This window comes from Mobula birostris, chromosome 29, assembly GCF_030028105.1.
Source record: "Mobula birostris isolate sMobBir1 chromosome 29, sMobBir1.hap1, whole genome shotgun sequence".
In the NCBI taxonomy this organism is placed as follows: Eukaryota; Metazoa; Chordata; class Chondrichthyes; order Myliobatiformes; family Myliobatidae; genus Mobula; species Mobula birostris.
Genome location: NC_092398.1, coordinates 16,087,861 through 16,113,997, shown reverse-complemented (window position 1 = coordinate 16,113,997; position 26,137 = coordinate 16,087,861). Strand labels below are relative to the sequence as shown.

Here is a 26,137-nt window from a genome sequence, read left to right as displayed (position 1 = left end):
AGGTTTATACATGTCTGACTCGCACTGGGGGAAAACTACGCAACATCCTGCAGGGACTCTGCCGGCCAGGCAGCATCAAGGGCGGGAATAGACAAGAAATGGAAGTCTGCAGATGCTAGAAGTCCAAGCAACGCAGATAAAATACTGGAGGATAAAATGTCTCGGCCCGAAACATGGAGTGTTTATTCTTTTCCATAGATGCTATCTGATTTGCTCAGTTCTTCCAGCTTTTAGTATGCATTGGAGGAAAATAGACAATCGACGATTCGGGTCGAGACCCTTCAGGAAACTATGTGGGGTGGGGGTTACCATTGCAAAAAAGGTTGTGGGCAAGTTGAAGCGAGACAGGTGGCAGGTGAGTGCAAATGAGAGGGGAACAGTAGTCAGAAGTTGGGGAGGGAGAGCTAGAATGACGAAAGAAGTCGGGAGGTTGTAGATTGACGGGGAATAGGGCCGAAGAAGAAATACGATAAGCCAGTGGACTGTGGAATAAAGGGTGGAGTTGAGAAAATGGAACCGGCGGGGAGAACACGTAATTGATCGGAAGATCGAGAGCGTGGAGGAGGGTGAAAGAGCCCCGACTATTTGTAGGATTTTTGGCCCCTGTCCTGCGATTATCCCACGTTGTACATATAGTCATTTTCCAATTGACAGTCTCCCGTGAATACCGAGTGATGGTGATACGTATGAATGCTAAGGAGTGAGTCATGAATATGGAGCACACTGCCTGATGGATGGCAGAAAGAGAGATTCTCGCGATGTTTATGAAATATCATAATCAGCAGTTCAATCAGACTACTTGCTGGTGAATGGGAGAGGATAGATATGAACTCCATTGTCGGCATGTCAATAATTGAGAACATGCGCTATCTAGCGGTAATGACTATTCTCTACAGCGAGTGTTACTGTGCATGCAAAGAGGCAAGTCAGGAATGTTCAGTGTGGGCCATGCGTAATCCATAATAGCGAAAAATTAGGGTCAGACACTGGAATACAACATAAAAGCAAGAAATACATCAACGCTCAATATGTCACGCAGTATTACAGATTGAAGGCACTCTGTCGGAGCAGGGAAGGACAACTGAAGAATGTTCTTTATGTTTAACAGAATTGCAAGCGGTAAAGAGGCTTAGGACGAACGTAATCCCTGTACAGAGGTGAGAGTGATTGCCGTAAGGGTAACGTCCCATGTGTGACATGTTAACTGTGAGATTACGAACTAGTTGATTATTTCCCTGTAACACATACAAAATGCTGGAGAATCTCGGCAGGCCAGAAACATCTATGTGAAAGAGTCAACCGTCGACGTTTTCGGCCGAGACCCTTCATCAGGACTGGAAAGAAAAAGATGAGAAGTTAAAGCAAGAAGGTGGGCGGAGGGGACGGAAAAGTACAAGGTGGTAGATGACAGGTGAAAGTGGGAGAGGGGAAAGCGTGCAGTAAAGAGCTGGGAAGTTGACAGGTGAATAAAGGGATAGAGATGGGGGAACATGACAGAACAGGGTAGAAGACCATGAAAACAGGGAAGAGGGAGGAGCACCTGAGGGAGGTGATAAGCAGGTAAGGATACAAGGCGAGAGTGAGAAATAGAGATGGAAATGCTGCAAGTGGGGGTGGGGGCAATTAAAGGAAATTTTAGAAATCGATGCTGCCATTTCGGAGGCTACCCAGACGGCATACAAGGTGCTGCTCCTCCAACCTGAGTGTGGCCTCATCGCGGCAGCAGAGGAGGCAGTGAACTGACATGTCAGAATGGGAATAGGAGGTAGAATTGAAATAAATGGCGACTGGGCCACCGTCTTTGTGAGGACTTCACTGTCATGGAAATAATTCTGTGAAACCTCACGTCAAGTCACTTTTATTGTTATTTCGACCATAACTGCTCCTAAAGTACACAGTAAACACGAGACAACGTTTTTCAGAACCATGGTGCTTCAAGAAACAATACAAAATCTGCACTGAACTACGTAAAACAACACAAAACCTACACTAGACTACAGACCTACCCAGGACTGCATAAGGTGCACAAAACAGTGCAGATATTACAGTAAATAATAATCAAGACAATAGGCACAGCAGAGGGCAGTAGGTTCGGTGCCTTTTGTCAGATGGCAGGAGGGATACAAAACAAAAGCAGGTAATGCAGCAACGCTCAGTAAGTCACGCAGAGTTACAGGTTGAGAGTCCTCCGTCAGAATAAGAAAGTTCAACTGAAGAATGTTCTTTAGTTTAACAGAATTGCAGGCGGCAGGAAGGCTTCGGATGAAAGTGATCTCTATACAGGGGTGAGAGTGATTGCCGTAAGGGTAATGTGCCATGTGTGATATGTTAACTGTGGGATTAGAAAGTTTTTATATCTCTGTGACACACACAAAATATTGCAGGAACTAGGCAGGCCAGTCGGCATCTATGTAAAAGAGGCAACCGTCGACGTTTCAGGCCGAGACCCTTCATCGGGACTGGAAAAAATGACGAGAAGTCAGAGCAAGAATGTGGGGAGGGGCGGAGGGGAAGAAGAAACTCGAGGTGATAAGTGAAACCGGGAGGGGGTGGTGAAGTACAGAGCTGGGAGGTTGTTTGATGAAAGAGATAAAGGGGTGGAGAATGGGGAATATGATGGGAGAGAGTAGAAGGCCCTGGAAGAAAGGGAAAGTGCGGAGAACCAGAGGAAGCTGATTGGCAGGGAAGGATATAAGGTGAAAGAAGGAAACGGGAATGGAAATGGCAAATACCGGAAGTTCTAGAAATCGATGTTCATGCCTTCACGTTGGAGGCTACCCAGACGGAATATAAGGTGTTGTTCTTCCTGCCTGAGTGTGGTCTCGTAGCAGTGACGCGTCCATGGACTGATATATCGGATTAGGAATGGGAAGTAGAATTGAAATGGGTTGCTACTGGGCCACCGTCTTTGTGAGTACTTCCCTGTTATGTGCTGCCGACTACACAGCAGGCCAGTCTGTTCTAATGAAGTGGAAACAAAACTGAGCCCTCTGTTATATCCATCCACTAACCACGGCAGGTGGAGAAGTGGTGAATGGTTTAACAGAGTCACACAATCAAAGAGTAATGACTTATCTGCCACGGAAAAGGACCATTTCTCTAAACTGATCCAAGTGAATCAAGATTCCCATCTCAGATAGTTCAAATTTATCGCATGGAACCAGGGTCCTTCTAAACGTTTCCTATACATATATTTGCCCGAATACCTTCAGTTATCGTTCAGTACCAGTTTCACTGGACGTTAATTCTATATACGGACCACTCTCCTGTGTGAATAAAATTGACCCTTGCGTTCCTGTTAAGTCTCTGCCATCTCACCTTAAGCTACGTCGGCATGTTCTTGATTCTTCTTGCCTTGGAAAAGGAGCGTGCGCATTAGCACTGCTCGGCCCTCTGCAACTTAAGTGAGATCTTTGTTTTTATTATTTATTCCTTTACGGGATGTAGGCGTCGCCTTCTAAGCCAGCATTTATTGCCCATCTCTAGTTGCTCTTGAGACGGCGATGAGCTACCTTCTGGAACCGCTGCAGTCCCTGAGGTGTAGGTACATCCTGGCGCAACATTCAATGTGCAGTGCGAGATTCAATGGCTAATGTTGGAGAGTGGGATATTACCATTGTGTAATCAATGATAGTAATTTTACAGTTCCTGGTCAGTAGCAAGGTGATTCTGCCTCTCCGTGTCTGTAGAATACTTGCCATCTTCCTTTTCCCTCTGTTACACTCAACTTGCTGGCGATTGTGATCCTGAGCCGAGGGAAGTGCGGACTGTCCAAGTGCATCACCCGCTGTCTGGTGACCATAAACGCGCCCGAACTCCAGATCATAGTTAATGATCTGTTTTCGAAATGGACTACACTGATCTATTTCCGGTATACATTCCTAAGTATTACTCCTGTTTGAGCCTCGATCTGTCTCCTGGTGTTTACAAGCACCGCGCTCTGTTTGGCTGACAGTCGCCTTCACCTTCGATCGGTTGGTGGCCATTTGTTCTCAGAAGCTGAAAAAAAATTGCACCGCAAGAACGGCGACTGCGGTTATAGCGACAGTGAATGTGCTGGACTGTTTGGAGAGTGAGCTGCGATGGTTTCTGTACGAACATTACTACGTGTTTCATAATCTTTCCTTCGCACTGTGTTACGAACTTTTCTGTTGCGTGGGTCGCATATGTTCTCATTCATCGCACCTTAGCCACTTGTGTTCCGTTCTCTCTGATCCTGCTGCTCAACGTGCAGACGGCAACACCGGTTGTCGCAGACTACAGAGTACGCCGGGGCTTTGGGGAAAAGGAAAGCGAGAACCCCGAGCTGGAGAACCGCAGGAAGTCCATCTGCTGCTCTTCAGTATCATGGGAGGTTTTATTTTTGCTGTGGGTAACACAGGTTGTCTTTCAATTCTTTACGATCATTGCAAAGATATCATATGTAAGCAGCCCCACCGGCTATTACTACATAACTGATGCCGGAGCCGGGATGTCACAGCTCCTCAGTACCTACACCAATACGTTTATTTATGTTGTAATGCAAAGAATTGAGGGAAGAGTTGAACACTGCGGGGTGAAATTCCCTCTGGAAAATTATATACCACCTTTTCGCTCAAAACGTCGGTAGAGGCTTGATTATATCCCATCGCCCTGTGTGTATCATATTTATCATTCTGACCTTTCCAACTTCAAACTTCTCCTGCACAGTTGAACTTAACCCCTTTTTTAATATACAAAATACCTTTATTACAAATTCTGTGCGACATATATACAAACCAGTGACTAACACAATCACTGCACTACAATGGACAATAGACATTAAACTAAAATATTTCCATTTTTATCAATGACGGCAATAACTTACCGCGGAGCCAAAGGGTCCTGAAACGCCTCAATGGGCGCAGTGGAGAGCGCATGTTCCTTCTCAGTATTTACCCGAGCACGAATATACCCCCTGAACATTGCCAGCGTGTCTACCCAGGCAGATCCTTCCGCCACCCGTTTCCAAGACCCACCGATGGCTGATTTCGCCAGCCCTAGAAATAAGTTGAAAAGGACATTCTCATTGCTCAATGCCCCCTTACTCCTTACCGGATGACCGTATATAAATAGGGTGGGACTGAAATGCAACCACAAGGCAAGAAACAGCCCACTTAGTGTATTTTTTTCCCGTTCGGACGAGTTTCTGATAGTCAGAATTTAAACATACACTGCAGCACAGAGCCCTGGATGCGATAAATTATGTTGATGCTATTAAGGAGCAATCGTCTAGAAATTTTCCGAGGTCATTGCTAAATCTGGTTTATCTAAAAATCGTGTGACGTTGCGTCTGCCGTCAGACTTTCTCCTCAGGTTTCGGCGAAAGTCCAGATGAAAAATCATCGTGAATGGGAGTGCAAACAGCATTATGTAACCACCGTCCACTTCCCACTCCACCGCCACCACCAACTCAGTGTGTCCCAGTCTCATGCGTACGGTTTATTACACCTTCAAGCCCTCACCCACTAATTACCTATCCAACTTTTTTCTTAAATGGTATTATTGTACCGGCTTCATTGTCTGCCCCAGTCAAGTCTTTCCATAGACTCACGTTCGTACTGGTAAAAAAAAGTGTAACCTCTTAGGCCTATTTAAAACCTTTCCCGTCTCGCCTGTCATCTGTGCCGATTTGATTCGACACCCCAAAGCCGTAAAACTACTCTTACTGCTCGTCTTATCTGGAAGTCTCTTCACTTCAAACATTACTACATTGCCGCCCTTTATTCATTCCAAGGATTAAAGACCCATCATCGTCAACCGGTAACATGCACCTTCAAATCCTGGTAACGTTTTCTAAATCAATTCTGAACTCTTTCCAGATTATCCGGATCAATATGAATCAGATGCTCGTTTAACTTTTCAGATTGTATCGTCTGCTGTATCTGAACTGAAATCCATTTACTACTGCTCGGCCCGTTTCCCGAATCGATAATGATCCTCTTGTAATCTAAGAAAGCAGCCACCACTCTCTAACAATCCCAGTACTTCCCATCGATCTCCTCTTTCCGAAGACATTGCTACTCTTCCAGTCAACATACCCTCTAATTTTTCTTCTATTACAGCAGGACGGACTAACTATTGCTCTGAGCAGGCAAAATTTACACGGCCTGAAAACTGCGCGGCACGTTATATTAACATTTATCAAAATAAAATTCCAGTTTCTTTGTTCTTTGTTTCTTTGTTTGTTCTTTGTTCTGCGGCAGCAAAGGTAATGTGTGCGAGCATTTCATTTAAGGTGCAGTGGCAATTATCGCAACGAAGAGGGAAAGTGCTTCTGGACTCCAAGGTGAGCTATTCTTTTCGGATGATGCAGTGACATCATCCGTGTGGTTTGTGATTATTCCAGATAAACAATTGTATTATAAATATGTTCAGCGATTTGCTTTGAAAACTCGAAACATCTTTGTTTAATGTAGTGTAGGATAACTTTGGAGAAAGAAACGCCATCTGATCACGGTCACGTTCCGTAAGTGCAATCAAGTTACCTATGGAATTAACGCAAACAACAGGAATTCTGCAGATACTGGAAATTCAAGCAACACACATCAAAGTTGCTGGTGAACGCAGCAGGTCAGGCACCGTCTCTAGGAAGAGGTGCAGTCGACGTTTCAGGCCGAGACCCTGCGTCAGGACGAAGGGTCTCGGCCTGAAACGTCGAATGTACCTCTCCCTAGAGATGCTACCTGGCCTGCTGCGTTCACCAGCAACTTTGATGTGTGTTGCTACCTATGGAATTACCTTCTCAATAAATTGTGTATCTCCTTGATTATTCCTGCCTTCACCAATCTCCAGTCAATGTGCTTCAGAATCCATCCGATATATAAATGTGCGAGCATTCTTCCTCATATCCCTCGATGTCTTATAAGCCTTTTGCACTAATCCGTTGTTTGACAACAGGTGTCGCTGTTGTGCATCCTGAACTGCCAGAGGTCAGTTGGTTGGGACGTCCAACACCCAGCTGCACCGTGGTGTAGTTTGACCAAGGAGTCGGGGTTCGTTCACCAAGAGCCAATTTATGCGCAGACAACCATTCTAAGTGCAGGATATAACAGTTACTTTTACGGTTTGTCATTTGGATTGCCTATGTTTATTTATTCATCTATTTATTGATTTTTGCTTTCTTCGATTTGGTTTTATGAGGGTATTTTTTTCCGTTGCTCGTGTCCTAAAGAATCATACAAATCTTAAATCTTAAATCCTGAGTCGTTTACTCTTGGAAAACTGTCTCGTTTTGTCCTGTAAATAGTTTGACACTTTCAGCGTCTGCACATTGTCCAGTTTTATTAAAAAGATACGGGATGTAATTTCTCCTTTTTTGAGCTTGTTTATACTGCACACGTGAACACCAAAACATTGCCTACTGAGAATCAGAAGGAACTTATCTTTAACCAATTTGCATCAATGCGTTGCTTAATCTCTTTTCTTTCTCCCACCTTTCAGAAAAAAATAATACTTGCATTGACGTTTAGCTGATTGAATATCTTGTCTAGTATTTCAAAGTTGAAAGTTCGAAGTATTTTGCTTGATTAACGTGCATAGATGTAACCATATACAACCCTGAGCGTCATTTTCTTGAGGGCAATCACAGTAAACACCAGAAAACAACAATGGAATGAATGAAAGACTGCACCCGACAGGAGGGGCAACAGCTAATGTGCAAAAACAAAGCAAACTGTGCAAATACAAAATGAAATAGAATTCTTCAAAATAATAACAATAATAATGATAAACAAAGTACACACTACCAAACATAAACGAAAATAAAAAAAAAAACAGAAACACGAAGAAAAAGTTAACCAATGGAAGAGCATGGCCGTCCATGCGATACATCACCACGAACTGAACAAACTGGATGTTGGCAAGGAAGCCTAGCCCACAGGTGGTGACCTCGTCCTTGAAATAGAACAGTTCCTTATGACCAATAGTGGACCAGGTTGTTAATAGACAAAAAAAATTAAAAATACACAATTAAAGACCAACAAATTGAAAATGATAAATGCTGAAAATGTCATGAAAATGGGGAATCAATCTAACACACTACAGGCTCCTCCAGCAGTGTCATTCAATCTGATTACTTACACACGCACAATGAAGAGGTAAACGTAATTCACTAAAAGCTTGCTTTAATATATAAACTCAAAAAAAAAAAGAAACAACTTTTTGAGACTGAGCTATGCAGGTATGAAAGGAATCAATGTTTGAATTTAATATCAGGGAATATAGACATTATGCAAGCTGAAATCCTTACTCTTCACAGACATCCACGAAACAGAGGAACAACCCAAAGAATGAACAACAGAAAAAGTTACAACCCCAAAGCCTCCCCACACCCCCTTTCACGCACAAGCCACAGCATAATATTTTACCCTCCTGCCTCCCTCTAATGGCTCCAGAAACATCATTAACCACTCACCACCCAGCAGTAAAACAATAGTAAAGCTCCCGAATACCATGATCTAGGTTCATCAAAAGCTACTGTCTCTTCAGAGACAACGACATCTCAGAGAGTCTCTCTCTCTCTCTCTCTCTCTCTCTCTCTCTCTCTCTCTCTCTCTCTCTCTCTCCCCCTCTCTCTTCTCTCTCTTTCACTAGCGAGGGAGGGAGGGAGAGAGAGAGAGATACATCGCTTCTGCCACAACGAGAGTGAACACCAACAGCTCACTGCATCGACATTACTATCTGCCACGTCGCTTGTCCGAGCCTCCCGACTCGAAGACCAAGAGACTCTCACTCTCCACCGAAATAGAGAGAGAGAGAGAGAGAGAGAGAGAGAGAGAGAGAGAGAGAGAGAGAGAGAGAGAGAGAGAGAGAGAGAGAGAGAGAGAGAGATTACTCGAGTGCAGTGTCCTCAGATGCTCACTGTCTCGATATTTCAATATGCCGCAAAGCATTATTCGGAGATATTGGTGAGGGATCGTGTCGTCTTCAAGGACGCACCAGGAGACATCAAAACGCCAGGCCGTTCGGCGAGATCCGACAGCGAGAACACACCACTCATGAGAAACCGTAGTTTCAGTTGGAACTATAAATCACGGACTCCGAGACGACCTCAGACACCTTGGAAAGGAAAACGAAAGAAACATGAGAAGAGAAGAATTAAACTGTTTCGCCCAGGACCGAAAAACCTGTGGCGCCATCTTTAGCTCTTCCCACGCCAATTGCAGTGAAGATGGCAAAATGTAATTCAAAGGCGGTATTATATATGACAGTGTTCAATGGTGGGCAGAATCCAAGAGTCCGAATAGTTAACGTTTTCTCCAGTTGTCTATATTTTCCATTAACAGGGGACACAGACGTCATTTTACTTGAGAAACAAGGAATGGGGGACGACCTCATCATCCGGTAACCAGAATGCATAGGTTTGATTTTGTGCTGCTTGTTCAAAGGAATGTAATGAGGTAAGATGAAAATTGCCCATTTCACACATAGTCTTGATTGGCACCTCACCTCCTTGTGAAGTGGACCCATCGTATGTAGGACTGTAAGACAAAGGAGCAGAACGTTTACCGTTCGAGACTGCTCTGCCATTCCATAATGACTGATCCTGGATCGCGCTATAGCCCATACACCTGCCATCTCTCCATATCCTTTGATGCTCTGACCAAACAGGAAAATGTCAACAGTAACTTTTAATATAACCACCTCCCTCACAGTCTGTGGAAGAGCATTCCACAGATTCTCCACTCTCTGGCTAGAAAACATTCTCCTTACCTCTGTTCTAAAAAAGGTACCTCAATTTAGAGGCAGTGTCCTCTAGTTAGAGATACCCCCACCGTAGGGAACACCGCTGCATATCTACCTTATTAAGCCCTTTCAACATTCCGCCGGTTGCACTGAGATCTCCCCGCATTAATCTAAATTCCAGTGAGTACAGGCTCAAAACTCTTTTGGACTCTCTGCAATGACAGCACATCCTTTCTGAGATACGGAGCCCGAAACTGTTGAAAGTATTCCAGATGCAGCTTGACTACTGTCTTATAAATCCGAGGCATTATCTCCTTGGTTTTATATTGTATTCCCCTTCAAATAACTGTAAACATTTTATATTCCTTCTTTCCCACAGACTCAACCTGTAAATGAACCATCTGGGAGTCTTGTTCGAGGAATCCTATGCCCCTCTGTACTTTTAATGTTTGAACTTTCTCCCCATTTAGATAATAGTCTGTATTATTGTTCCTTTTACCAAAATGTGTTATCGTAGTTTTCCCAACACTGTATTGTATCTACCACTTTTTTCCATTCTTCCAATATGCCTAAGTTTTGCTGCAATCACATTGCTTCCTCAGCAATAACCCCCCCCCCAACTATCATATTATCATATGCAAACTTTACCACAAAACCAACAATTCCATTAGCTGTCAGTGTTTCCTCTGTCTATGCCAATATCTTTCCTGTAATGCCACAGAATTTCATCTTTTTTAAGCAGCATCCTGTGTGGCACCTTACTATACTCCTTCTGAAAATCCAGGTAAATGATATACATTGCCACTTCTTTGTCCACCCAGCTTGTAACTTCCTCAACGAACTCTAACAGATTTGTCAGGCAAGATGTGCCTTGACAGAAATTATGCTGGCTTTGACTTACTTTATCAGCGGTCTCCAAGTAACCCGAAATCTCATCCTCTGTAATAGACTCCAACGCACGCCCAAGCACTGAGGTTGGGCTAACAATGCTACAATTTCTTTTCTCTTGCCTTCCTCCCGTTTTTAACCCCTACATACTGTTCATATTCTATACCTTCACAGTATGGTCCGGGTCAATTTTGACCCGGCCCAAGAATACCCTCATAAAAACTGTCTATACCAAATTCTGAACCACAGATCTATTTGGAATGTATAAATAGCCTATCTGACATTAATAAATAGGTGATTAATCCTTAGTTAATGTTTCAGATATCTAAAATCCATTTTAATATAAACGGGTCAAATTTGACACGGAACTGCCTCAATGTGCAAAAATTCGTAGCACCTGTATAAAAGTATAAAATTTTTAAACATTTTTATTTCTGCGCATTTTGGGTCACTTTAGGGAAAGTAATCAAATTTAGGCTGAAAAATGAACTTTAGGGTGTTCTTATTGCTGTCAAAACTCAAAACTGGTCACATGTGACCCGAACAGTATGTAAGGGGTAAGAGTGGATGACATTTACGGTCTTCCAGTCGTCTGGGGCCATGCCACAATCAAGTGATTATTGAAAGATCATAGTCAATGCTTTGGTTATCTCTTAAGCAACTTTTCTCAGAACTCTGGGGTGTATTCAATCTGGTGCAAGTGACTGATCCACCTAAAGATCTTTGTGTTTGCCTTGCACGTTTTCGTTTGTAATAGCAATGACACTCACAGATCTCTGGCACACTGCCACTATCTTCTACTGTGAAGAATGATGCAATGTACTCATTAAGTTCATCCTCCATTTCTCTGTCCCCCATTACTACGTCACCAGCATCATTTTCCAGTGGTCCAACAACAACTCTCACCTTTCCTTTACTCTTCATATAAATGTAAATAATTTTCAATACCACGCTTTATACTATTGGCTAGCTTGCCCCCATATTGCATCGTTTTCCTTCTTATCACTTTTACAGTTGCCTTTGTTTTGGATTTAAAAAGCTTCTCAGTCATCCAACTAAATTACCACTCATTTTTGCTACCTTATATGCCATTTCCTTGGCGTTTATGCAGTCCTTAACTTCCCTTGTCAGCCACGGTTGGCTTCCGCTGCCATTTGAGAACTTCTTCTGTGGGACTTATCTATTCTGCTCTTTGTGAACTATTTCCAGAAACTTCAGACATCTCTGCTCTGACCTCGTCAGTGCCAGTATCCTCTTCCAAGCCACCTGAGCAGCTCCTCTCTCATGACTCTGTAATTCTATTGTGATACTGATACAAGTCCACTTATCCTTCTCCCTCTCAAATTTCAGTTTGAGTTCAATCATATTATGACCACTGTCTCCTACGTGTTCGTTTATGTTAAGCTCCCGAATAAGATCTGCGTTATTACACTACACCCAGTATAAGACAGCCTTTTCCCGAGTATACTTAAGCAGAAACTACTATTTAAAATCCATATCAGAAGCATTGAAGAAATGTCCTTTCTTGCATCTCACACCAATCTGATTTTCCGAATCCCCTTGAATATTGACATACCCCATTACAAATGTGACATTTCTCTTAATACATGCCTTTTCCAGATCCATCCATTTGCAATCGCAAACCCAAATCATGGCTACTATTTGGACGCCGATAAATGTTTCCCATAATATATTTTTTTTTACCATTACAGTTTCTTAACTCCACCTGCAAAGATTCCAAATTCTCTGACCCTATGTCACTTCTTTCTAAAGATGTAAATCCATCTGCTGCCAGCAGAGTCACACCACAGACTATGCGTTGCTGTCTGTCCTTTTGATACAAAGTATATCTTTTGATGCTAAGCTCCGAACTATGACTTTCTTTCAGCCAGGACTCAGTGATGCCCGCAATTTTGTATCGACCAGTCTCTAGTTGTGCCGCGAGTCCGTTCACCTTATTCTGAATGCTACGTGCATTTAAATACGGCACGACCAGTGCTTCATTAATCGCCCTTTTGAATTTTGCCTCTTAAGTTCAATTTAACTCTTGGTCAGTCACCCTTTTATGTGACTCTTTTAGCCTATGGGTGATTACGTCTCTGTAGCTCCTGTCACCTCGTCATTTTTCCTAACAAGCCGAAGGTCATTGAGCTGCAGCTGCAGTTCCTTACCACGATCTCATAGGAGATGCATCTGGTTGCATCTAGTGGAAATGTGGGCAACTCGAAAATCCCACATCTGATACCCAGAACAGAACACTGGCCCTGCAGGAATACCCCCTATTCTCTCCAGATTTAAATGAGAAAACAGAATATAGGAAATAAGGAATGAACTTACCAGGAACCCATTGTCCCTTCTACAGCTTGACGTCTGCAGAGAGCGTCCTATCATCGTCTTGGGTTTCAAAGCTTTCTTTCTTGCCCTGAGCAGAATGTACAAATTTGTCTGTGAATCATTTGGACGTCCATCTATCGGTAATGGTTGAAAACCAGTCTATCGACAGATGAGCGGTTATAATAAGTGGTAACAACAAATTGTTTATAGTCAGCCTGGAATAGGTTCTGCGGGCGCAATGAACGTGCAGTAATTAGCGGAACGGTATTACTGCTTAGAAAGGCCTTTTAAATGCTAGATTGTGAAACGTGCAAAAAATAAATAAATATGTATTTTTTTAAAGTCTGTCGCTTGAGCGCTGTTAATTGCATATGCGGACCGTTAGCCAGCGCAAGGTTGCTGTCTTAACATCCAAGTGGGTTCAGCTTTTTCATGAGCAACTGAGCGTGACCCAATAAAAGGAACAAACCTAGATTGTTGGCCTCATAGACTTAACGAAAGAAACGTACTAATTCTTAATTACAAGACCATTGAACAAGTTCATATTTAGAATGGGACGAAAATAACGACAGCCACTATGGCAACGGAGAGTGTTTCAGTCAGGGAAGTTATACAGTAAGTTACTGGAGAATATCCTGCACGTTCCAGATATTATGGTTAGTCACGTTGGAAATAAAGAGAATTATCTGCACTTTAACACTGCGGGGCTAGACATGGCACCAATAAGGGAAAAAAACGGATCCTGCGCATCAGTTACTACAGATGGCGTAACCTTACAAGTCAAGGAATAAGCATTGCTCACAATCTAGTCACGTATTAATTGCGTGATGTCACATGTGCCTCCACGTCATTCACTTTTGAATGCTAGTATGCTGATCCGTTCAAGTTTAACAAATAAATAATGGAAGCTTTTCAAAACATATAATGCTGGAAGAAACCTACTGGACAGCTCGAAGATGAATAGCCAACATTATCAAAGCAAGAACGTAAAAATCATAAGTTATAACGAAAAACGAATTTTTAACTCACTCTTTGTTTCTTCTTTCGTGGTATTTCCTTAAGATCAGCAACTATACAAAAATAAAAACAAGGCATTAATGTTTAAAGCTCTGCATTCAATATTTACTTTTTGCTTCCTACCAGTCAGCCAATGTTTATTTCTTAATTTTAGTCAGTGTTACAGTGCTGTGTAGGACACTTTGCCCATGCTATCATTTCCTGTAATCGCACGGGTCTTACGTTGACCACCTTGTCAATGGCCTTCTGAAAATTCACGACTGACTTTCCTTTTTCTATCCTGCAGGTTATTTCCTCAGAGAATTCCTACAGGCTTGTCACGCAAGATTTCCCCTGAAGGAAACCATGCTGACTACCGGGACCGGGCTGATAAGCAACCACTCCTTTATACCTCAGGAGTAAATATATAGGTTTATGTGGAAACAAAATTGCATGCAATACTCATGCGAAGCTTCAGAAATGACACATATATATCTAGTTAAATATGTACGGGCCACCGTTTAATCAGATCAGCAGGCAACCACTGAAGAATAAAAACTACTCGAAGAATTGCCGGGATGCCTTCAGTTTATTTGGGACACCATTCCGCTTCATTACGCCAAAACGGAGTGGTCAGGATATGTCTCAATTAAGCCGAAAAGAATCCAGTTCGATTTCTCCTGCAATGTTCTTGTATCAGACAACAAAATGTTTCTACATATATTTCTGATAGTCCAATGTCTCTGTTGTTTCTCGGCATGGTGTATAGAGGACAACAAAAGCCAATGGAATTTTACGGTATCTCAGACTCAACATTCACCAAATTATTCCAAAAGGTATTGTTCGACTAGAGTGGATATACTTCTGTCTTACACATTGTAAACTATAGCCAGCCATGTTCTATCCCAGTCCATTCGTCTAAACAAAACTTCAGGAATCTCATTTCCATCCTCATGTCTGCTCTCATTTCCACTTCCAATCCGCAAGATTAAATTCCTTTGGATTATTTTGAACGGATCTGATTCCGAACCCCTAAAGCTCTCAAAAACCAACATCAGTGAAGTGTGCATAACGCTTCGGAAGCGGCATCATAGCGTGGCGCAGATGATGCCTCACAGCCTTCGGTACCGGGTTCGACATCAAATCCCAGCGCTGTCTTTGGACAATTTAAACACCCCACCACTGCTCCCATGCTTCAATTTCCTCCCACATTTCATTAGAAAAGCAGAGGGCACAGTAAATCCCTCTTATTCGCTTGGATCTATTGATGAAAACGTGGAATAATGATGATTCTGCAATTCTGCAAAAAAGCGCAAGGGGCGCAAGCACTCAGCTGCTCAGTCAGTAACCATGGAAATGGCAAGAATGTCAATATTCAAGATCAGATTCATTCCCACAGGTGCTGACGGACCTCCTGAGTGATCCAGCATTTTCCATATACAGTACTCCCTTGCTGCGCATTATGGGTGATCTCTTTCTTCTGCTCCCTCAGACTGCTAATTGAGCGTCAGGCATACAATTTGTAAAGTATTCGACGTCTTTGCTGAGACAGCACAATGCTAATTCCTAGCACTGAATTCTGAACACAGTTCATAGCGTACTGACGAGATCGCGAAAACGTTGCAAACTCACTTTCATTCTAATAACATCACATGCTCCTGTCCCTCATGAAAGGACAAATAAAATACAATTAACACCTCGTGCAATCCTAGGTGTCACACAATACTTACGTACGATATTGTCATTGGGACCGTCTTTAGGAGGAGGAGCGGTTCTGAAAGAATGTAAATTTGCAAGTCAACTTATTTTATTTGTGAGATACCGCAAAGATATTGAAGCTGGCGGGAGAACAATGGAGGCGATCGGTCTGGTTGATATGCAGACAACTTTCCCAGTAACTGAGTTGTCCCCAAAAAGCCACATGGGATTAAACGAAAATAACGTTAGCGGAAGAATTGAAGTGCGGTACACTTTACAAACGGCGAATGATTTAAGTGCTTCACTGTTTGGCGTGTGCAAGGATACCCTGTGACTTCGATGCAATGCAAAGAATTAGAGTCCAAATATTGTTCAGACGAGTATGATAGATGTGAAGAGCAAAAGTATGGCATTCACTGTCATCACCCAGTCCCATCACAGATGAAGTTCTAATTAGCGACATACTGTTTACGTTAACTTACGTCGTAAAAGTAGCTTATTATTTGTGGCAGTGTTAAAATTATATGTGTTGTGCGTGAGTTATGGTAAATGTACTCTACTGCGCACTTTGGCCTGGAGGAAAATTGTTTCCTTTGGCGTTATGAAAGTACACGGTTGAAATGACAATGAACCTGAACTTTAACTGGACTTGAACTTAGGATAACACAGGAAATACTCTCAACATTAGCAAGTGAGGCACGGACAATTCTGACTTCAGTCAATCTATGTAATATCTTCGTTGCTTTCAAGATCCAGAATCGAATGAGGGAACCTCATGACGGCTAGAGGTGTACCATATCAGATCGAGGCGGGAAGAGGGAGTGGGAAGTTTGTGGTTTAAAGAGTAGAGCGAGAGGGAGAGGCCAAATTGGATTAAGAGAAAAACAGGTATTAAAACGAATTATCATCAAAAGGTGAAAGCACTTAAAGATCCCACAAAGGAGTGTGAAAAAAATGGGGAGGTAAATACTGAGGAAAATCAGCCAACATTAATTATGAACCGTATCAGATGGTGAGAATGTAGCGAGTGCGTATGCGGACGATCGATCGCGCAGTCAATTAATTGGGCCTCCTACGTGCGGAAAGCATTTCCTTTTGGTTGCGGGCATTCAAGAGTGCATTCGTTTTGGTGGGCGCGGCTCCTGGATATCATACCATAAGTTGTCCATCGTGTACCGTCACTAACATTATCCAATATAAACGTTGAATCATACTGCTCCGTCGCCGTTCTTAACCCGCGAAAACGCAACAAGAAGGGCTAATGTGGAGCATGTAATCTATTTGGAGAAACGCTTTGGGGAGCTGCCACTAGGGACATTGATAAAACGGGAAATCATTTGCGTCATAATACCATCTTGACAATTGACACTCCTGACTATCGGGTGAAAGTGCTCCGAGATGACGGTCGAAATTCTAAAATCTTTCCCAATTATTGAATATGAATGTTCTATCCATTTAGTTCTGCCGAAATCCTTTCTCACCTCCAGTCTCCGTGACCTCTGCACTTCCCTGTAAATTACAAGGAGGTTTTGAAAATGTTAAAAACGATGCAGTTATGAGTGGTATACTACTATAGAGAATAGCATGCTTACATGAACATTTGCAATTTCTGCTCCTTGGCAGAGAATAAAGGCTGACCGAGTCCACAAATGCTTGAAGAATACAAAAATGCCCCTTAAGGTGAGAAGGAAGTTGAAATTAAAGCAACCAACATAAAAAAAAGGAAAGAAAAGAGTTAAAACATGACTTAGATGCAGGAAGCTTACCATTTGATTTCAGATACAGAATTCAAAGTCAGAACCGGGTTACTGTGATCATCATCACGACTATGTGCCGTGTTGTATGACATGGCCGATTACGGTCCATACATGACCATGATTGTTCTCGGCAAATCTTTCCACAAAAATGGTTTTTCATTGCTTTCTTCTGGACCAGACGAGAGATTCTAGCCATATCACCACCCTTCTGAGATTCCCTGGCGTCAGTGGTCACATAACTAGGACGTGATGAGCACCAGTTACTCATCCAACCATCCATCACCTGCTCCCCTGGCTTCACGTGCCCTGATCGAGGTGGCGACTGGGGGCGGGGTGAAGAAGGGCCTAGACAGATGCTACACCTGCAGGCTACTGTAAGGAAGCAGTGTCTTACAGCTTCTTTGTTAGGCACGCAGCTCCACCCCGCCAAAAACCTGTCATAATACTGAGACATAATCGGACTCAGGACTTGATGAACTGGGCTTCGAGGTTCTACATGCCATGGTGGGAGCACTGCTACATTTTCATGTCGTAATGGTCCTACTTATCATGTGCTTGCTAACATGGGGGAAACGGAGTTGGTGGAAGGAAGAGGCTGAGAGAGACGGACAGACAGATACTGAGAGAGTGAGAGAGAGAAAGAAAGAGAGAGTATAAGTGTGTGTGATGGAGCGTCTATGCGAGCGTGTGTTTTTGAGTATGTGTGAATGTTTCCCACAGTGGAAGAGTCTAAGACCAGAGGACAGCCTCAGAATAGAGGGGCATCCTTTCAGAACGGAGGTGAAGAAGGTTCTGTTTAGCCAGAGAGTGGAATTGGTTGCTACAGGCAGCTGTAGAGCTTAAGTCTTTATGTATACTTAAGGCAGTGCTTAATAGATTCTTGATTCGTCAGTGCATGAATGGCTATGGGAAGAAAGCAGGAGATTGGGGCTGAGAGAAAAGAAGAAACCGCCATGATGAACAGGCGGAGCAGACTGAATGGGCCAAATGGTCTGATTCTGCTCTTATGCAGTATCTCAACTTATCTTATGTGACAGGGAGAGAGAGAAAGACAGAGAGAGAGAGAGAGAGAGAGAGAGAAGGGGGGTGGAGGGAGGGGGAGAGAGAGAGATAAAAGGAGAGTGCGCTTGTGTGCTTGAGGTAGAGAGTGATAGGGGACTTCCGGTAGAGCTTATGGAGTGAAGTCGTGTTCTTGACTCGCTCCATTACCTCTGAGTTTTTCTTCTTATGATCAGCTATATTTTAATTAACCATTAAGGCATCGACTTTTACAATATTTTGAAATAAATTGGGCACTTTGATAATCGGATGCGTTTAAGGTCTGCTATGTCTAAGAATGGAAAAAACGGGAAGGACGGCAAACCTCCGGTTAGACCGAAAGGTAGCGATTTTCCTCCGACCGAACCACCGCTGATTTTGAAAGCTATATCGGAGCTAATTCAAAGGGAAATTTCAACCTCTATTACGGAGCTGATTCGTGAGGAAATTTCAATTAATTTCCAGAAAATTGCCCATTCAATCGATAAGATACAAATATCTATTATGGAACATCAGTCGGCTATATCTGATCTTCAAAAATCCACGCAACAAAATGAGCTCAAGATGGAGAAAATCGAAGAAACAATTAATGTAATGAAGAAGAAACTTGACTTTCTGACCTTTAAAAACCCTGACTTAGAATCCAGAATGCGACGGCAGAATCTTCGAATGATTGGGGTGTGTGAAGCTGTTGAATCTGATAACCCTATGAAGTATTTTTCTCAACTTTTAAAAGATGCATTTCCTACTGTATTTCCTGACCAACCACCGTTATTGGATCGTGTTCACAGAGTTCCATCATACTCGCTTAGGTCAGATAAACCTCGACATGTCATCTTACGTTTTCATTACTTTCAAGACAAGGAGAAACTGTTTCGTTTCGTTCGATCTAAAGGTTACATTGATTTTTTGGATCTTAAGTTCCGATTCGTGGAGGATTTCAGTAAACCAATTCGGGATCAACGGGTTCGTTACAGATCTGTGATGTCGGAACTCCACAAGATGGATTTAAAACCAGCGCTGCTTTACCCTGCACGTCTAAGGATTCGTACGTTGGATAGAGCCCTCCGTTTTTTTGAATCTCAATCGGATGCCCAGAGTTATCTGGATCAATTTTCACCTTCAACATCTTAATCGTAATTTTTAACTATCTCCGTTTGATCGGAGGTTGTGAATTTGTCAATCTTAATTTTTTTTGCCTTATATGGGCAGAAAAGTTTATTTTTGATTATTTAATATGGTTGCTAAACTTTCTTTCTATCTGCGTCATTCCTTTCTTTTTCCCAGGGGATTCTGGGTGGTTATTTCCTCACCGTCATTTTACGTATTTCCTCTGAGGCCTTAAGTTTTGTAGTTTTTAAATCTACTTTGTTTTATAGGTTTTCATAACTAGTTTATGTTAATAATCTCATTTTTTTTGTTTTGTTTACTCATAGGGTCTGGGGTTTGTTGCGGTTTTTTTTATATTTTCTGGCTTTTTCTCTGTTATATTAAGTGTTTGTTTTAATTGAGTTACCTTTTTTTATTCTTTTACTGTTTTATAATTAGCTGTTCTTTTTTATATTTATACTTTTTTTAGGGAGCGTATACCAGAAGTCATGGGGGTAGTTTTAGTGCTTGCTTCTTTCTGGCTGGTCTGTGTTAGATTTAGCCTTTAGCATGGAGTGGGGGGTGGTGGGAGGGGCTTCACGTTTTAGTTTCTTTCTTCTTGGGCTATGTACACTAGTGAAGTATTGGTTGCGTTCTTCTTCCCGGTATCTCTTATTTGTTCTGTTCCCTTTCCGGGTTCATGGGTCGAGCCTATCGTCAATCCTCCTTGATGCGGGTTGACTTTACGGTTTATGGAGTCTATTATTAATTTTGTCTCCTGGAATACTAATGGTCTTAATCATCTTATTAAAAGGAAAAACGTTTTTAAAGTGTTCCGGAGACTTAAAGCACAAATTTTATTTTTACAAGAGACCCATGTGCGGAGGGGGGACAGACTACGTTTTTTTAAATTCTGGAAGGAACAACAGTTTCATTCGAACTCCAATGCTAAGATTCGAGGCGTCTCTATTTTTATAGACTCCTCAGTTACCTTTATACAGCATGATATTATTTCTGATCCGAATGGTAGATTTCTACTGGTTAGTGGTCTACTATTTAATAAAAAGGTAGCTTTGGTTAATGTTTATGCTCCTAATATGGACTGTCTGGAATTTTATAAATCATTATTCAATCAGTTCCCGAATTTGAATGAGTTTTCATTGATCTGGAGGGGAGATCTTAATACCTGTTTATCTCCAGCTTTGGACCATTCGGCTCCTCTACGGACCTTACCTAATATATCTGCAACTTTGATTAATTCATTCCTCTCTGATTCTGGGTCGATGGACATTTGGCGTTTTTTGCATCCTCAGGAAAAAGATTTTTCTTTTTTTTCACATGTTCACCATTCCTATTCAAGAATTGATTATTTCTTTATTGACTCTCGTCTTATTTCTTCAGTGATTAAATGTGTTTATGACTCTATAACCATTTCGGATCATGCTCCACTTAAGCTTTCTATTAAAATTCAGGCCAATACACAAAATAATAGACAATGGCATTTTAATTCGCTGTTGCTTCAGGACTCGGACTTTGTTAACTTTATGAATGAACAGATTGATCTTTTTTTTACAATCAACTATACAGAGGATATTTCTGTGAACATTCTTTGGGATACTTTTAAAGCTTATATTCGTGGTCAGATTATCTCGTATTCTGCTGCTTTGAGGAAGAAACTGAAGCAGGAGGAGTTGGTAATTGTGGACAAGATTAAGGAAATTGATAAGAAATGTGTTACACCTCCCTCTGAGGAGTTATATAAACAAAGAACTGAACTTCAAATGGAACACAGTTTATTACTTTCGTCCTCGATTGTAAACCAATTAAAGAAAACGAGAAGTGAATTTTATGTACACAGTGACAAAATTGGCAAACTGTTGGCTAATCAATTGAAGTCTAATTATGCTAAATCTCAAATTAATCAGATTATAACCAAAATGACCGACTGATACTTGATCATGCAGGGATTAATCAAACCTTCTGTGATTTTTATTCTTCTTTATATCAATCAGAGTCTCCTCGAGACTCTAAATATATGAATGATTTTTTAGATAACCTACACTTCCCTGAGATTTCACAGGATATGTCTTCTATGTTAGATACTCCCATTACCACGGATGAGATTAAGAATGTTATTTCCTCTATGAATTTGGGGAAAGCTCCTGGCCCTGATGGGTTTACCATAGAATTGTATAAATGTTTTGCACCTTCATTAATCCCTTGGTTCTGTAGGGTTTTTGAGGCTTCATTAAAACTTGGTAAACTTCCCGAATCTTTTAATAGAGCGTCAATTTCTCTAATATTAAAGAAGGATAAAGATCCTGCTCAATGTGCACCTTATAGACCAATATCTTTATTAAATGTTGATTCTAAAGTTTTTTCTAAGTTATTAGCAAACAGATTAGAAAAAGTACTTCTTTTTATTATTTCGGAAGAGCAAACGGGTTTTATTAAAGGTCGTTACTCTTTTTATAATATTCACACACTGTTAAATATTGTTTATACCCCCTCACAAAATGTTCCTGAGTGTGTTATCTCTTTAGATGCTGAGAAAGCTTTTGATAGAGTAGAATGGCCTTACTTATTTAAGGTGCTTGAAATGTTTAAATTTAGCTCGAAATTTATATCCTGGATTAAACTGTTATATCATTCTCCTGTGGCCTCGGTCCGTACTAACTCTCTAAGCTCACCTTTTTTCCCTCTTTTTCGAGGTACTCGACAAGGTTGTCCTCTTAGTCCTTTATTATTTGATATTGCATTAGAACATCTTGCAATTGCCATTCGAGAATCTCCAAATATTACTGGGATAACTCGGGGCTTAAAGTCCCATAAAATATCACTCTATGCTGATGACTTACTTTTATATATTTCTAATCCTCAAGAATCCATCCCTGCTGTTTTAGAACTATTAGCAGAATTTAGTCTTTTTTCAGGTTATAAATTAAATCTTAGTAAGAGTGAACTTTTCCCGATTAATAAACAACTTCCCTTATATCATAACTTTCCATTTAAATTGATTAATAATTATTTTTCATATCTTGGGATTAAAATTACTTGTAAATACAAAGATTTATTTAAGATTAACTTTTTACCCTTAATTGACCATATTATTCAAATTTCATCTAAATGGTTTCCTTTATATTTAACTTTGATTGGTCGTATTAATGCAGTTAAGATGTTTTTTTTGCCAAAATTTTTATATATATTTCAGGCATTACCAATTCTTGTTCCAAAATCTTTTTTTGATAAAATTGACTCCAAAATTTCTTCATTTATTTGGCAAAATAAAAACCCGAGACTGGGTAAAATACGTTTACAGAAAGCTAAGAGAGATGGAGGTTTAGCATTACCTAATTTTAGATTTTATTATTGGGCAATTAATATTCGACATATGAAATTTTGGTTACTTGACCAGGATATACTATCCATTCCTAAATGGGTAGCATTGGAATTACAAACTGTTCAGGGTTATACACTTGGCTCTATTTTAGGTTCCTCTCTTCCTTTTGATTTGAAACGCCTTAAACAGGTATCTAACCCGATAGTTAAATATACCTTACGTATTTGGTTTCAATTCAGAAATTTTTTTGATCTTAACCAATTTGGGCTAGCGATTCCTATTTTAGGTAACATATTTTTTCCTCCCTCTTTTACGGATCGTGCTTTTCAAATTTGGAAGACTAAGGGTATCTCACGGTTTTTGGATTTATTTTTAGATGGTTCCCTTATGTCTTTTGAACAATTATCTAATAAATACAATTTATCAAGAATACATTTTTTTAGATATCTACAAGTTAGAAATTTCCTAAGTACTATACTTTCTTCTTTTCCAATGCTTCCTGCTACATACATTTTAGATACTATAATTAACCTTAATCCATGTCAGAAAGGTGCATCGGCTATGATTTATAATATTATTATGAAACTTAGGAAAGCTCCATTTGATAAGATTAGGGTAGATTGGGAACAGGACTTGGGGTCTATCATTTCCGTGGATGACTGGGGGCAGATTCTACAATTAGTCAATACTTCCTCTATCTGTGCTAAACATTCCCTAATTCAATTTAAGGTTGTTCATAGAGCACATATGTCCAAAGATAAATTAGCTCGCTTTTATTCTCATATTAATCCTTTTTGTGATAGATGTCCGGGGCAGATAGCCTCTTTAACTCATATGTTTTGGTCTTGTCCTACTCTGGAAACTTTTTGGAGAAACATTTTTTAATATTATCTCCAAGGTATTGAATATAGATATCTCTCCTCACCCTATTACTGCTATCTTTGGACTACCTAAAATTTCCAGTAATCTTTCTCCTTCAGCCCGTAGAATAATTGTATTTCTTACTTTAATGGCGAAAAGATGTATCTTACAACATTGGAAAGAGCTTAACACTCCAACTACGTTTTTTTTTTTGGTTTTCTCAGACGATATTATGCTTGAATTTGGAGAAAATTAGAAGCAATCTTTATGATTCCTCACTTAAGTTTGAACAGACCTGGAGATCTTTTATTCAATATTTTCATTTAATGTAATTTTTTCTCCTTTTTTTTTGCTCTATATTTATATACTCTTCTTGTTTTTTTTTTACTGTTTTTAATGGAGGTCGGGATTGAGGACGTGAGTTTAAGTTTTTTAACTCTGTTTGGTTGCAAGTTAGCCCATTGCTTTGCTTTGCTTTTAGTTGGTTGCACGGTGGTTTTTTTGTTTTTTTTTTCCTTTTCTCTATTGATATATATATATATATATAGATAGATAGATAGATATATATATATATAAATTAGTATACTATTATGTTACCTTGGTACGTTATGTTTAAATTACATTGTTTGTATCATTTTTTTTGTATTAATATCTCCTGTAATTTTATTATATTCTAACAGTGTATTAGTGCCTATATGGCTTACCTTTTTGTATACTTATTCAATAAAAAGATTTAAAAAGAAAGAGATAGAGAGTGATTGTGTGTGTGTGTCTGTGTTTGTGTTTTGGAGGGAGAAACTGTGTATAACTTGATACACATTTTCTGTGTTACTGGGTATATCGAGCGTGCAATGAAGATAACGGATTATATAAAATAGTGAACTGACAAAGCCGTAAATACTCAAAATGAAAGTGGGGCCAAGTTATGCACCTACCTGACATGGATGTGACAAGTGTGGAAACCCAAGCTGCCTACCACATTCGGACTGATTCTGAGAGATATCTTTTGAAAAGATGGTGTTTGCATTTTGATAACATGATAGTTGTATGGCTAGGCATAACTCAAATATCATCTATAAATTTGCTGATGATAGAACTATAGTTGGCATATTTTCAGATGGAGAGGGCGTACAGGAGCGAGATATTGCAGTCTGTTGAGTTGTGTCGCAGCAACAACCTTGCACTGAACGTCTGCAAGACTAAAGAGCTGATTGCAGCCTTCAAAACGATAAGTCGATGGTACACAAACCAATCGTCATAGAGGGATCAGAAGTGGAGAGTGTGAGTAACTCTGAATCCATGGGTGTCAATATCTCTGAGGATCTAACCTCTACACAATATATTGCTGCAGCTAAATTTCACTGGAGTTTAAGGAAATTGGGTTTGTCAACTAAATCACTCAAAATCTTCCGCAAATTGACCGAGGAGGTCATTCTGATTGGTTGCATCACGGTCTGGTATGGAGGATGAACTGGCGCTACTGCACAAGGTCGAAGTAAGTTGCAGAAACATAAAATTAGTCATCTCGACTATGGGTACATCTTCAAGCAGCGGTGTCGTAGGAAGGCGACGCATCATTAAGGACCCCCAGTATTCAGGACATGCCTTCTGCTCGTTGCTACGGTCGGGAATGAGGTCGAGAAGCCTGAAGGCACACACTCGGCGATTAAGCTTCTTCCCTCTGCCATCCGATTTCTAAATGTATATTGACCACGTGAACACTACCTCACTACGTTTTTATTTCTGTTTTCTTTTTCTTGCACTATTCGTTTTAACTTAACTATTTAATCGACACACACATAAATATGTGTTCATATTTACTGTAATACAGTTTTTTCTCTATGCTTATTTTTCATGCATTTCAAGTACAGCTGCCATAAAGTTAGCAAATTTCACGACATATACCGGTGGTATTAAACCCGATTATGATTTTGAATTTCTGCCCTTAAAGTGCGTATCCTGATGTTAAATCTTCTGTAAATTTAATGCTTTTTATTTCGCATAGTAGTTCATAATTTATTGCCACTTATGGTCCACATTTAGGCTATGAGAATTAGGCTGTTGCAAGAGGGCTTAAAAAGAGGAAACTATCTTCCTCTTGCTTGCTGTACAGTTGGTTCTCATTCGCAGGTGTCTCCTACCTTGTACCCAGCAGTAAACGCCCAATACTCGAAGCATTAAGATTAGGGTCACGACAGGTATAACTGGAATCCACGGCAGAATCGATTTTACTAAAACAGATAAATAGGCGACATTATGTTAGTGTAGCTGCTGCAGACATATGCTTTCAGCAAGAATGCAGGATAAGGTGAGGCATCTGCTGAAGAAATTTTCAAATTGTCCAGTCTCCTATCGGAGGCTAACTGTTAATGCCAGAATTCACAGGGTTCTGTAGTTCTCAAAGAATATGCTGAAATATCTGACAAGCAGA

The 26,137-nt window shown here is 40.7% G+C and overlaps 1 protein-coding gene and 1 pseudogene across 1 annotated transcript in view; both read right to left on the bottom strand.

Moving 5' to 3' along the window:
* The window catches only part of LOC140189847 (histone H2AX-like), an 836,563-nt pseudogene that overhangs the window by 189,518 nt on the left and 620,908 nt on the right, over positions 1-26,137 (bottom strand).
* Positions 8,128-26,137, bottom strand: part of LOC140189844 (immunoglobulin superfamily member 1-like) — a 78,344-nt gene continuing 60,334 nt past the window's right edge. The window contains exons 7-12 of the mRNA XM_072246150.1: positions 25,848-25,937; positions 17,103-17,130; positions 15,654-15,697; positions 13,957-13,997; positions 12,931-13,015; positions 8,128-9,078 (exon numbers count right to left, since the gene is read on the bottom strand). Coding sequence (XP_072102251.1) covers positions 12,950-13,015; positions 13,957-13,997; positions 15,654-15,697; positions 17,103-17,130; positions 25,848-25,937 — 269 coding nt within the window. The 3' untranslated portion in view covers positions 8,128-9,078; positions 12,931-12,949. The remainder of the gene's footprint in view (positions 9,079-12,930; positions 13,016-13,956; positions 13,998-15,653; positions 15,698-17,102; positions 17,131-25,847; positions 25,938-26,137) is intronic.